This window comes from Mchenga conophoros, linkage group LG23, assembly GCF_057382185.1.
Source record: "Mchenga conophoros isolate Kocher_MC1m ecotype Shallow Benthic linkage group LG23, M_conophoros_male_GT1.1, whole genome shotgun sequence".
Classification (NCBI taxonomy): domain Eukaryota; kingdom Metazoa; phylum Chordata; class Actinopteri; order Cichliformes; family Cichlidae; genus Mchenga; species Mchenga conophoros.
This window is the reverse complement of record NC_140547.1, coordinates 32679924-32692891: the sequence shown is the minus strand read 5'-3', so window position 1 is coordinate 32692891 and position 12968 is coordinate 32679924. Positions and strand designations below refer to the sequence as shown.

General features: G+C 42.1%; 1 protein-coding gene across 1 annotated transcript in view; it reads right to left on the bottom strand.

Annotated features, from left to right (window-relative positions):
• Nucleotides 1–12968, bottom strand: part of LOC146547653 (ATP-binding cassette sub-family C member 4-like) — a 60290-nt gene that overhangs the window by 8842 nt on the left and 38480 nt on the right. Inside the window, exons 15-20 of the mRNA XM_085263653.1 lie at nucleotides 4109–4306; nucleotides 3696–3833; nucleotides 3527–3564; nucleotides 3335–3447; nucleotides 3105–3251; nucleotides 901–980 (exon numbers count right to left, since the gene is read on the bottom strand). Of these exons, the coding sequence (XP_085119779.1) occupies nucleotides 901–980; nucleotides 3105–3251; nucleotides 3335–3447; nucleotides 3527–3564; nucleotides 3696–3833; nucleotides 4109–4306 (714 nt within the window). The remainder of the gene's footprint in view (nucleotides 1–900; nucleotides 981–3104; nucleotides 3252–3334; nucleotides 3448–3526; nucleotides 3565–3695; nucleotides 3834–4108; nucleotides 4307–12968) is intronic.

The window sequence follows — 12968 nt, the reverse complement described above, 5'->3', positions numbered from 1 at the left end:
TAAAGTGGTTTGTTCTTGTGCCTTTTTCTTTTTGAGTGTCTTTAGAAAAGAAAAATGAATGTTTTACAGAATGAGAAAGTATTTTCATTAACTTGTGCATTGTACTTCAGCCTTTCACTTTAGTAACAGCACTGTCAGTTTTACTCATTTTATTCTTCAAAGAGATCTTTGACCCTCTGTTACAAATAAGAGCGTTATCTCAGATGGGCATCAGTAGGTAAATGTTACCAACCTCAGCAAAGGGCAGTGCCACAGCGCTTACACTTTCGCTTTACTCACCAGTGGCAGCACTGAGTACTGAGTGACTGAGGCAAGCTCAAGGAACATGTGACAACAAAGAAATTCGTAATATTTTGTCCAGCAGCGTGTAATCAGTGTAATGATTAGCTTCAAAGTTAAGAGCTAAGGGCTAATGAGTTATAAAGCCTGGACCTGAGTGAAGTATTTCAGGTACTGCATTGATTTCATAGTGATGGGACAGCTGCTGTGAGTCTGCAGCAAAGTTTAAATTGCCTAGTTATGGCATTTTCTTCATAGAATTTAGCTTTCACTTTGGAAAACTACCCAGCAACAGATGAGCACATGGTAAGATCGCTTTTCTTCTTAGGTTGTTGAACTGTTGATTTGATTCTATTAAGACTTGTTACCGTTTTTTTTTATTGGACTTTAAATGACTTTTATTGGCTTGAAAGTTTTATTATCATTACAGTAGTGAGTGCTGCTGTTACTTCAGGGAAATACTTCCCTACCTTTGCTCTGGACCTGCTGTGTTTATCGAAAAGAGCGTGGAGGCTACAGCTCCACCATAAACTGTCACTTGTTATGATCTTCATTGCAGCTTTGTCAGTGGTTTAGAAAAGAAAAATGCTGCTGTGTCTTTGCTGAGAAATCTACCCTCACCTGAACGAAATCTGCAAACGTCACTGGCATGTTGGAGTCCAGCAGCCCAATGTCCTTTGAAAATCTGTTCAATACTCTTCCTGAGGTCAGACAAGAGATAATTATCACCACACTTTGAAACCAGCTAGAGTAAGATTAATGTTTAGTTTAACTTTCCTTGCCTGTATATAGGGGGTCATATGATTGTTGGGTTTTTCTCTGTATCTATGAAGCGCCTTGAGGCGACTTTTGTTGTGATTTGGCGCTATATAAATAAAATTGAATTGTATACTGTGCCCCCACAAAGATGGCAAATGGAGTAAAAGTAACCACAAAATTCATCCATCCATCTTTACCCCCTTTCAGCCTCAACACCGGCTCTCCACAAGGCTGTGTACTGAGTCCCCTACTGTACACTCTGTACACACATGACTGTGTTAGTTCCCACCCAGACAACACAGTCATCAAGTTTGCAGATGATACCACTGTGGTGGGGCTCATCTCAGGGGGAGATGAGACTGCATACAGAGCTGAAGTTCAGAGGCTGTCAGATTGGTGTGCAGACAACAACCTGGACCTCAATACCACCAAAACAAAAGAACTGATAGTTGACTTCAGAAGGAGGAAGTCCGAGCTGCAGCCTGTCAGCATCAACGGGGAGTGCGTGGAAAGGGTCTCCAGTTTCAAGTTTCTGGGTGTGCACATAGACACAGACCTCCAATGGAGCTCTAACACCTCTGCGGTCTTAAAGAAGGCCCAACAGCGTCTCCACTTTCTGAGAATCCTCAGAAAAATGGACCTGAAGAAGGAGCTGCTGACCGTCTTCTACCGCTGCTCCATTGAAAGTGTGCTGACATATTGCATCGGTGTGTGGTTCTCCAGCTGCACCACAGCACACAGAAAGGCACTCCAGAGGGTCATCAACATGGCCCAAAAAATCATTGGACATCCTCTTCCCTCCCTGAAGGACCTGTACAGCACTCGCTGTCTCAAGAGGGCACGCAGCATCCTACGGGACTGCACACACCCAGGACACCGGGTGTTTAAGCTGCTGCCGTCTGGCAGGAGGTTCAGGCTGCTGAGGTCCCGAACAAATAGACTCAAGGACAGCTTTTACAACAGGGCAATAGCCCTGATCAATGTAAATAGCTGACCTGACTGGATACCTCCCTGGACTTTTTAGGGGGAGGTAACAATGTTTAAAACAATAACAATAATATTTATATTTATAACAAGGTGCAATAATAATTAATGTGCAATAATAACAGTGTGCAATACACATACACTTATTCTTCTTTTTTATACTAAGTTAATATACTGTGTTGTGTTGTTTGTTACGTTGTGATGTGTCATATCGTGTCGTGTTGTGTTATATGTAGTGCCGACGTAGGACAGTTTTTCCAATTTCATTGTACTACTGTACTATGTATGACTGTGCAATGACAATAAAGAGTTATCTTATCTTATCTTTATCTGGGTTATTTGGGTCACACCAAGGTATGACTGAGTTCCTGACCCTATGTGTAAGGAAGAGGAACCTCACCAAACCTCATCTAACCCTGGGGCCTGGCCAGCTTTTTTGTTTGTTTGTTTTTTTACTTCAGTGGCCTCAGCCACAGTGATGGATGGGTTAGCTCCAGACTCTGCTTCCACTACAAAAAGTGTATCAGCAGGATTGAGGACATCATTTAAGCAGATCAAGCATCCTACCCAGGGACTTGAAGAGGGTTGGGTATTGTGCTGACGTGTCAAATGTGATTTTACACATAAGCATAAAATGACAGTCAGGACCTGTTTCTTGACTCAAATGCACAGGGAAACAACCAGACTCATCCATCCCAAAGCACAGTTGCCAAATTGGGGATACCTGTATACCCAACCTGCCTGTCACCTCTCACTGAGGGCAACCCAGGACTGGTACAATGTCCAGCCCTCTCTAGACACCAGAGCAAAAGCTATGAGTTCATGTGACCGTGACTACACCTAGTTCATATTTCTCAACCTTAAGCATTAGCTCAGGCTCCTTCCCCAACAGAAAGGTGCCATTCCAAGTTCCTAAAGCCAGATTTCTCAGCCTGCCCCTGACCATCTCCCCTCCGGTGAGTGGTTGGCCCACACGAGCACTACAGAATTCCATTTAGAAGTTTTTGAACTACAAAATTCTACAATTTACCGACTCTGGCTTTAGAACGTACAACACTAAAAATTTGCAAAGTTTTGCTTACCAATCGGATTGATGTCAAAGAAGCGCACGGGTGTTTGGAGTATAGCGCTAAACATGCGGTTGTGCAGAGACTGTGAACACCTCACTAGCACATTGAACAGCACCAAATTCCTGCCAAAGCCAAAGATTATGGTGACTGCAGTCAAACCTGGAAAAATAACACACCATAAAACACCAGTGGAGTAAAATCAGAAGAAATGCAGCGCAGTGTAAATAAGAGAACGCCTTTACCTCCATAAATTCCCAGGTAAAAATCCGTGTCCAGCTCTTTGGTGACATTTAGTCCATTTGTTGTGATGTTAGTCATGTTACTGCTGGCCATTAGTTTTTCTTGCTCATCAGCCCTAAACAGTCAGACATGAGTATAAACAGACATGTAAAAGCTGCAGTCTATGAGGAAAACGGCAGATTGAAGATACTTACCAGTAAGCTAGCCACCAGTCTTGCATGATGTATGCTACCTAGAAGATATAAAAGCCAAAAAAATAATTTTTACTGCTTTATATTACACATGTGAAATGCATTCAACACTTATTCTCACTGAGCTAACATGTGGAAGGCGAATTACAAGTGCAGGTGAGTCTTTGTGTACCTGAGCCATGATGTTAAGCAGCACGACAGCCAGCAGAACCACAATGTTGGCCCCAGCTGCCAGATACTTGGCATAGATGCGTATTCCAATGGTTCCCTGAGCTCGAGTCTCCTCTGCAAATGTCTGAACTTTCTCCGCCTGCGAGGAAGTCATCAGCATGCAGACAAGTATCATGATCACTGGCCGTCAAGTTCCCTGTGTTTAACTTGTCAAAATGAAAACGGACTAAAGCAAACTAAGCTCAAGTTGTGTCAGTTCAGCACGCTCTGTATGTTAAAGACCATTGGGGAAGGGGAAAAGAAAGAAAAGCAAACATGATATTAAACTAGGGATGGGCAGAAACGACCCATTTCCTATAAACAACCCTGATTTTTTAAAAACTAGGCTGTTTTTACTGATAATTATCCACTAACCGGTAACTGGTCTTCATCTTTGATGGACTGGACAGAGGAAGTCTGGGACAGCACTGAATTTTGAGACAGAGTTCGAGTTCTGGTGGGGGTGTCATGATGAGGCTGCTGTTGCTCCTCTTCCTCCTTCTTGAGAAGGGAGGTGAAGTCCAATCCAGACTGCTGAAGCTCCGTGTAAGTTCCCTTTGCCACCATGTGACCCTGACAAACACACACACATATCACCAAGTGTTAGGAAATTGTACAGCTGTGTTTTACAGACCTATGGCAGCACCACCTCCTCATGTGAAACACACACTTTGTAGTGTTTGGAAATGTACTGCGGTTTACATCTTCAAAGTCCTGCGAGTCACCCAGATAGTCTGTTGACAGTCAGCTTGCTTTGGCAGCACTCAGTCTTGTTTGTGCTTTTCTACAAATGGTAGTAGTGTGGCTGAATTTCAGAAAACATCTCCTGAAGAGACAAAGATAAATCCCTGCAGCCCCTTCAGTCTATGATCTAATACAGGGGTGTCAAACGTACGGCCCGCGGGCCGGATCAGGCCCGCAAACGGGTTTAATCCAGCCCGCGAGATGATTTTGTAAAGTATAAAAATGAGCAGCAATTTTTCAATAAAGAAACTGTTGTTCCAATTGTGTCCATTGGATGGCGCAATAGCAATTGTGAGCTACTTTGTTTTGCCCGCGAAATTTAAACCTGATCTGTTTTGGCACCCTCATTGCCCCAATATGTCTCTGTCAAAAAAGAGAAAAGTGGATGCAGAGTGTTCCAAGATAAATGGTCATCCTCCTCACGGAAGTGAATGGGAAAGCTGTATGTTTGGTGTGTTCCCAGCATGTTGCAGTGCTGAAAAGAATATAACCTCCGTCGCCACTATGTGAGTCTTCATGCCGACAAATATGACAACTTTCAAGGACAGCGGAGAAGAGAGAAGGTGAATGAACTGTTGGCGGGTCTGAAGAAACAGCAGTCTGTGTTTACTCACAGCCGAGACATCAGTGATGCTGCAGTGAGAGCTAGCTACCTCATTGCTAACGAAATTCCACTAGCTTCAAAACCATTTAGTGACGGTGAATTTGTAAAAACATGTATGATGAACGCATCGGAGATTGTGTGCCCTGAAAAGCGCCAGGCCTTTGCAAATATCAGCCTGACAACAAACACAGTTGCTGACAGGATTTCTGATCTTTCAGCGGATTTGGACAGCCAGTTGAAGCAAAAAGTAAAGTCATTTATTGTGTTTTCAGTTGCAATTGATGAAGGCACGGACATTACAGATGTTGCACAACTGGCAATTTTCATCCGCGGAGTTGATGACACATTGACCGTCACCGAGGAGTTCGTGGAGTTGGTACCGATGACAGATACAACGACCACAGCTAGGGTTGCCAACTCGCTGAAAAATAAATAAGGGACACCTCGTGGCCAGGGCCGGGCAACCCAGTTGTCTTCACCCTTCCCAGTGTGGTAGCTATTTTTTTTGTGTGTGAAATTATTTTTTAACCATTTGACTTGAATTTGATTTAAGCAGATGCATATTCTTTGTGATATGACCATATGGGAAACAAATGATCATTTAGCCATTTATTTTTAGCTCAAAATGACAACATTAACACAGTAAAACAGGTCTCTTTCTTAAACAGAAGCCTGTCATGCTTAACTTTTGAGAATATAAGTAAATCTTTCTTTAAAAGAACTCTGTCCTGCTTAACTTAAAATTATATAAATTAATAGAAAGCAATAGAACAAAAAATATTCCTGTAACTGTGCACATATAGTGCATATAGTACAATTGGCTTCAGTTGAGGTATTATTTCAGCTTTTCTAATGCTAATCAGCTGCTCCTGTTTGTAAACCCACTTGTTCCCATGATTACGCATCACAACTCATCATCATTATTCATCTATGTATTACTTTTATGTATTAGTCATCTATTTGTTGTAATCATCTATCCTTGCAGTTGTTTATTACACAAAATAAATTATATTATCACACTTCTGGCCACATAGCGCTGATATTCACTGCACATGCCCATAATAACCTTAACCAGAGGGTTTAAAAAAACAAACCAATGTTTACATACCATATCTGCTTCTGCCGTGGCCTGGTGGACAAAAAAATGGTTAAGGGTTCCCTGAGCTTTCACACCCCTCCCCCTCATGTTCTTCTTGTGCCCACCACTAGAAGCATGCCTATGGAAAAAGTGCGCCGGCACACAGTGCAGTGCGCTTTAAAGGTGTTATCGTGCACTTTTCCAGCCAGGTGTTTTCCTTTTCCCATTCCTCTCTGTACTTTTGCAGCCTTTTTTTCTTTCTCTGAGCGAACAAACATTGCTGCTCCAATGCTGGGCTTACACTGTGCGATTTTTGGCCCATTTTGAGCCGATTTTTGAGTCGTGCGACCGATTTGGTGATCGGCCCGATTTTGGCCTTCATCGTGCATCGTGTAGTATACGTGGGGTAACGAGAAGCGATTAACACCTCACGACCAGCTCCCGATCATCAATCGGTCGTGAGGGTGTCAACACAGCCGCTCACGCGCTAACACGTAAACGTCGGTGTAAAAGATGGAGCAGCATGGCTGTGCGGCGTGTGATCTGGACCCAAGCGATGGAGGCACAACTTGTAGAACTTTGGAAAGCTCATCCGAGCCTTTTCGATGTGGCATCACAAAATTATCACGACCACAACAACCGTGAAAATAGTTTGATTTACACTGCTGCTTAATCACAGCTGCCTGATCAATGTTTTTCAATTTAGCAAAGTTGATGGTGGTGGGGTGTCTGTGTGAGTGAAAGACAGAGAGGGAGAGCGAGCGACAGAATTTCTGTTATAACCTTCATTTTATGGAGGCACAGTGTGAGCACTCAGGTCTCATCAGAGCATCGGGCGGTATAGTGTGAGACTCTGCATCGTGACCTACCAACTTCTAACCCCTGTGAGTCAATCGTGCAGTTTGAGCAGGAGCTGAATAACGTGAATGAAAAAAAATCGCACAGTGTCTGCCCAGCTTTAGGTGTACTGTCGTCCGAGACTTGCACCGCAGTGTCAGCGTTTGTTTCCCTGTTGGCCATGCTTGTTGTTGTGGTCATCTGTTGTCTTCCGGTATTTTCTCCGCAAGCGACCTTTCCTCGACCAATGAGATAAGCGGTAATCTGAATTGTCATACTCGAATTGTCATAAGTGTGCTGTCAGCTCATTGGTCACAAAGCAGGAGAGGGGCTGGGAATTATGTTTTCAAACAAAGCGTTAATTCCATTAACATTTATAGACTACTTTTGATTCTCACTGTATTACGGGACAAAGTGCGTCCCTTATTAGCTCAATACGGGACGTGTACTTTTGTTTCTAAATACGGGACGATTCCGTTTTTTAAGGGACGGTTGGCAACCCTAACCGCAGCTGATATTTTCACCGCACTCGTCGGTGCGCTGGACAGGGTCGGAGTGGACTGCAGAGGTGGGACCAAGTCATTGTTTTGCAAGTCTCAAGTAAGTCTCAAGTCTTTATCCTCAAGTCAAGTCTCAAGTAATGTCAGGCAAGTCAGAGTCGAGTCTCAAGTCACTGGTGTAAAAGTCCGAGTCAAGTCACAAGTCTGAAACTTTGAATTTCAAGTCCTTTCGAGTCTTTAAAAAAAAAAACGAAAAAATAATGTTGCAGTTATGCTAAATGTAAATATTAGACCATGTAATTTTAAAATCTGTGTTTTTCTCAACACATGACAAAATAGTGAACTTAGAAAATATACACAAATTGTGAAATTGCACCTCTTTAGAATGCAGCTCAATTAAACCTAGCTCCAAGAATAATTTTCACCGACAGTTCTGAGATAAGCTGCATGTTATTCTTGGATGCGGTTGTAGGACCGGCTTTAAAATCGCATGACAAAAATATCATACACATTAAAAAAAATTTAATGTGTATGATAATGACAATTATCTGTTCAGCGCCAGACTTGCTTGTAACCTATATCACTAATTATGTTATGAAAATGACGTATTAAGTACTAAAAAACACTGACCTTCGTGTAAATGCTTGGAGCAGACTAACCTGTGAGCTGGAGTGTTCTGGGACGTTATATTTGATCTTTGAATGGCTGCAATCCAGGCCATCCTTGGCGTCTTTGTTACTTTGGAAACATGGCTTGAACAATTTCTCTTCAACGACGTAATCCGATAACAACCGATCTCTTTACCCGTCGGCTTCCCGTGGCTGTCATGCGACCGGCTATTGCAGTTAATAATACAACAGCTTCTTGCCATTTTTGTGTTTCTTTTTATCGCTGTATAACTGATTTTAATTGAAAGCCTGCGTGCGCTAGTACCGCTTGCCACGAGTTCCCAGAATCCTTTGCGGTTCTACCCGTGAATGACGTCACATTTTCAATCTCTATATAATATGCATGTTAAATTTTATATTTGGGGTAAAATATCAAGTCTTTTCAAGTAAACCGGTTCAAGTCCAATTCAAGTCCCAAGTCATTGGTGTAAAAGTCCAAGTCAAGTCACAAGTCTTAGAACATTTTTTCAAGTCAAGTCTAAAGTCATAAAATTAATGACTCGAGTCTGACTCGAGTCCAAGTCATGTGACTCGAGTCCACACCTCTGGTGGACTGGTCCCGCGCTGTCAGCCTGGCTACAGATGGTGCGCCCTCTATGATCGGGAAGAAAGCAGGCATTGTAAAAAAGTTCAGAGATAAAGTGCAATCTGCAAATGGAGGACGTGATTTTTGGACTTTTCACTGTATTTTGCACCAGGAGGCTTTGTGTTACAAGTCACTGAAAATGGATAACGTCATGAAGGTGGTCATCCAAACTGTTAATTTCATCCGATCCAGAAGCCTCAATCACCGTCAGTTTGACAGTCTTCTCAGAGAGAAAGACCACATCTATGGCCTGCCATACCACACTGAGGTAAGATGGTTGAGCCGAGGTGCTGTGCTGAGGCGTTTCTTTGATTTACGAGAAGAAATTGAACAGTTTATGGAAGAAAAGGGCAAACCAGTGTTAGAATTTCATTCCGCAGAATGGATGCAGGACCTTGCATTTATGGTGGATGTTACAGAGCACCTGAATAACTTGAACAAACAGCTGCAAGGACGCAACAAAGTTGCCTTAAAACGCCTTAAAACTTATCTTTTTGAACTTGCCTTTTCTACCCGTTAAATGCTGACTGTTAACTGCGACCTATTGCATTAACTTTTTACTATTCCTTCATTCTTGGTGTTCTCTATCATGCGGCACTGGGTCTGCTATAATCTATGTGCTGCAGTCCATTTTATTAGTGGCTTTCTACTGTGAACATTGTCTGCTGTTCTTATTATATTTGATATTAATGTTCTTAACTGTATTATTTTATTGTTTTTCTGTAAAGCACTTTGGTATGCCTAGGCTTTTAATGTGCTCTATAAATAAAGGTTGTTGTTGTTGTTGTTGTTGTCACACAGTATTATGACAGCATACGTTCTTTCAAGTTGAAGCTGTTATTGTGGGAGACGCAGCTCGCTGGTGGTGATGCAGCTCACTTCCCCTGTCTGAAAAATGTGTGCACGATGTTGTAGTATCAGGTAAATGTTAAGTGGTAGGAACGTTTCTGCTGGGTTGTTGTTGTGGGGGGGGATGAAAAATAATAAAGGACACTCATTGGAGTAATGGCGCGTCTCGTGTGTCTGTGAGTTATGCCTCCAGTCAAATAACATCCATAACCTCAAATAACGGAACATGGTGTCAGAAGACAACTGGAAACGTTAGTTGGGCATAAGTGAAAGGTTTCGGCGTCGGTGCCAGGTTAAAGGTCGGCCATAGAGGAGCTGCGCGAAAAGAGACGTGGCGTCATGAGTCAGTTTCAAGTCACCCCGCCGGAGAAGTTCACTTTTAGGTCCGACGACTGGACCAAATGGATAAAGCTTTTTTTTTTTTTTTGCATCGCGTCTGGATTGGAGACGCAAGCGGACGAAAATCAAGTGAACGCCCTTATCTACACTATGGGCGAGGAGGCGGAGGACATATTGGTATCCCTGCACCTGACTCCCGAAGAGGCGAGCGATTCGTAGCCTGAAGAAACATCATATTTGAGCGAGCGAAGTTTAACCAGCGCCAACAAGAGACGGGTGAGTCAGTTGACAACTTCCATACTGCACTGCATTGTCTGGCAGAACATTGTGGATAGGGCTGCTCAATTAATCGAATTTTAATCACGATTACGATCTGGGCTTTCAACGATCATTAAAAATGACTGAGCCGATTATTAGCCCCTCCCTCATTTATCCGCGACACCTTAAAGGCCGGTGTTGTGCCAAAAAGTGATTGTCTGCCAAAAACTGATTTCCAGTGTTTCTGTGTATTTTTTTATGTGTAATATCTTTAGGTATGTTCGTAAATAGACTTCGGTGAACAGGGGATACAAAGGGGTTACATAAAGAATTAAAAAATTATCTGTTTTTTAAGTATCTTTACAACTTGTACTTACATTATAACCAATCCGGTCCTTTATCCCCACTTAAAATATTTTTACAGAACTATTGTAATATTTGCTGCCATTTCTGCTGTCCTGTTGGGCAACTTACTCTTACAAAATACATTTTTAATGTTAATGAGATTTTTTTTACTGCATAAATAAAGGTTATATAAAAGTCGCTGCCAAAAACTGATTGCGGCTTGTATCTTGCTACACGAATGTTGTTTGTGGCTCAAGATGACTTTATGTCATCCATAAGGGATGCATTTGACGTATGTTTAACATATTATAGCCCAACAAGTTACTTATAGCACTTTAAATATGAGCAATCGCTTTTTGGCAAATACCGGAAATCACTTTTTGGCAGACAATCACTTTTTGGCACAACACCGGTCCGTGAAAATATTGTCGGGCATAAACCGGTCCGTGGCGCAAAAAAGGTTGGAGACCGCTGATTAAGAGGACCCGAGGGAAGCTCGGAAAGCTAAGCAGAAGTTATTTGGAGAGTGACTGCCGTTGGTTGAAAAGAGAGTTTAAAAAAAAACTTCAGTGGTGTTGCACACTATTTTATATTATTTTTTTAAAGTCATTGTTAACCCTTTAAAGCCGGTCAGAGCAGCACGCTCCGTTTTGCGTAACTATTGTTAAATCCCTGTAGAACCTGAACCACGTAAGCTAGCGCAATAATTTGTTTTGCATATGAAACCGGAGGAGTTGTACTTACATCTGATGCCATCAGCTTGTCCTCGGTCACGGTTTCCTTCCACATATAGCTTTGCAAAAATTGCATAAAAAGCGCTTGCAGGAACAAAAACATAATATTCCAGAAACACGTTTTGCCGATCCATCAGCTGTTCGTAACACTTCCCACAGTGAAATGATGCACCTGCTGTTTTCTTTGCAAATTTGCATCATAGGATTGTTTTTTGTTTTTCCTGCAGTATATAAAAATTGCTGTATCTCCAAAATAAAACTATGAAGACACTCAAAATAAATTTCCTGTTGTTGTAAACTATTTTTTGCAACTTTATTGTATTTAAAGTTTTGAGGGATAAACCTCTTAAATTTCTCCAAGTAGAAATATATGTAAACAAAACAAAAGCGATTTTCAATTTTTTTTGTAGTTTATTGTACTTTTTTGCAATTTATGTAATTACTATGGACTTAATGCATACATATTATTAAAATATGGGCTATAACAGTTGTATTGATGTATAGCAACTTGAAATGCTCCCACAAATGGCACTACAGCATGTAAAAAAATAATATAAGCTCTGGTGGACTTGGTTCTATAGTAGGTCTTAAAGGGTTAAATAAATATCGTCAAATAATCGTGATCTCAATTTCAGTGAAAATAATCGTGATTATCATTTTTGCCATAATCGAGCAGCCCTAATTGTGGATACGGGACTTTGCATGACAAAATGGTGCGAGACAGATTTGTCGTGGGTCTGAAAGACAAACGATTGTCAGAACAGCTACAAATGGATCCAGAACTAACGCTAGAGAAAGCGCTTAACAGAGCCCGACAAAGTGAGCTTGTAAAGAAGCAACAAGAGATGCTAAGCACTAACTTTAAAATGGATATTACCAACTCACAACTGAACCGCGTCCATGCTAAACGGCAAGAAGGGGCACGTCCCAAGCAGCTGACACCGCTACATAAACAAACCGCCAAAACACAGAAAGAAAAAAAAGACACAATGCAGAAGATGTGGAGACATAAAAGGTCACAATCTTCAACAATGCCCTGCGATGGAAGCCGCATGTAATTACTGTAAGAAAAAAAGGACATTTTGCCTGGATGTGCAGAAACAAAAAACTGTGTGAAGTCAATGCTGCAACAGTTTCAGAGAACAGCGATACAGATGATGAGGTCGCTTTCTTGGGTTCCCTCTCTGCGGACACCAAAGAGAGTCCATGGGTAACAGAGATACATGTGGACAAATACAACACACTCTTTAAAATCGACACCAGAGCGGATGTCACAGCAGTCCCAGAGACTTTCTACACACAGCATCAGTTGGGGAGATTGGATAAGCCCAAAAGGGTTCTGCAGGGCCCAGGAGGAACACGTCTGAAGGTAAAAGGCATGTTCACAGCCACTCTCAGCAAGAACAACCACAAAACCAAAGAAGACATTTATGTCGTACAGGGTTTATGCACACCGCTGCTGAGCGGGCATGCTGCAGTGGCACTACAGCTGGTTGCTAGAGTGAATCATATTAGCTTAGACTCTATTGACGCTGTCAAAGAAGAATTCCCCAAGCTTTTCAGCGGCTTAGGCAAAATGGAGGGGGAGTACAATATTGTTCTGAAACCAGAGGCACAGCCGTTTTCCCTCTCGACCCCTAGGCGAATCTCCCTTCCACTCTTACCAAAGGTTAAAGAAGAGCTGAACAGGATG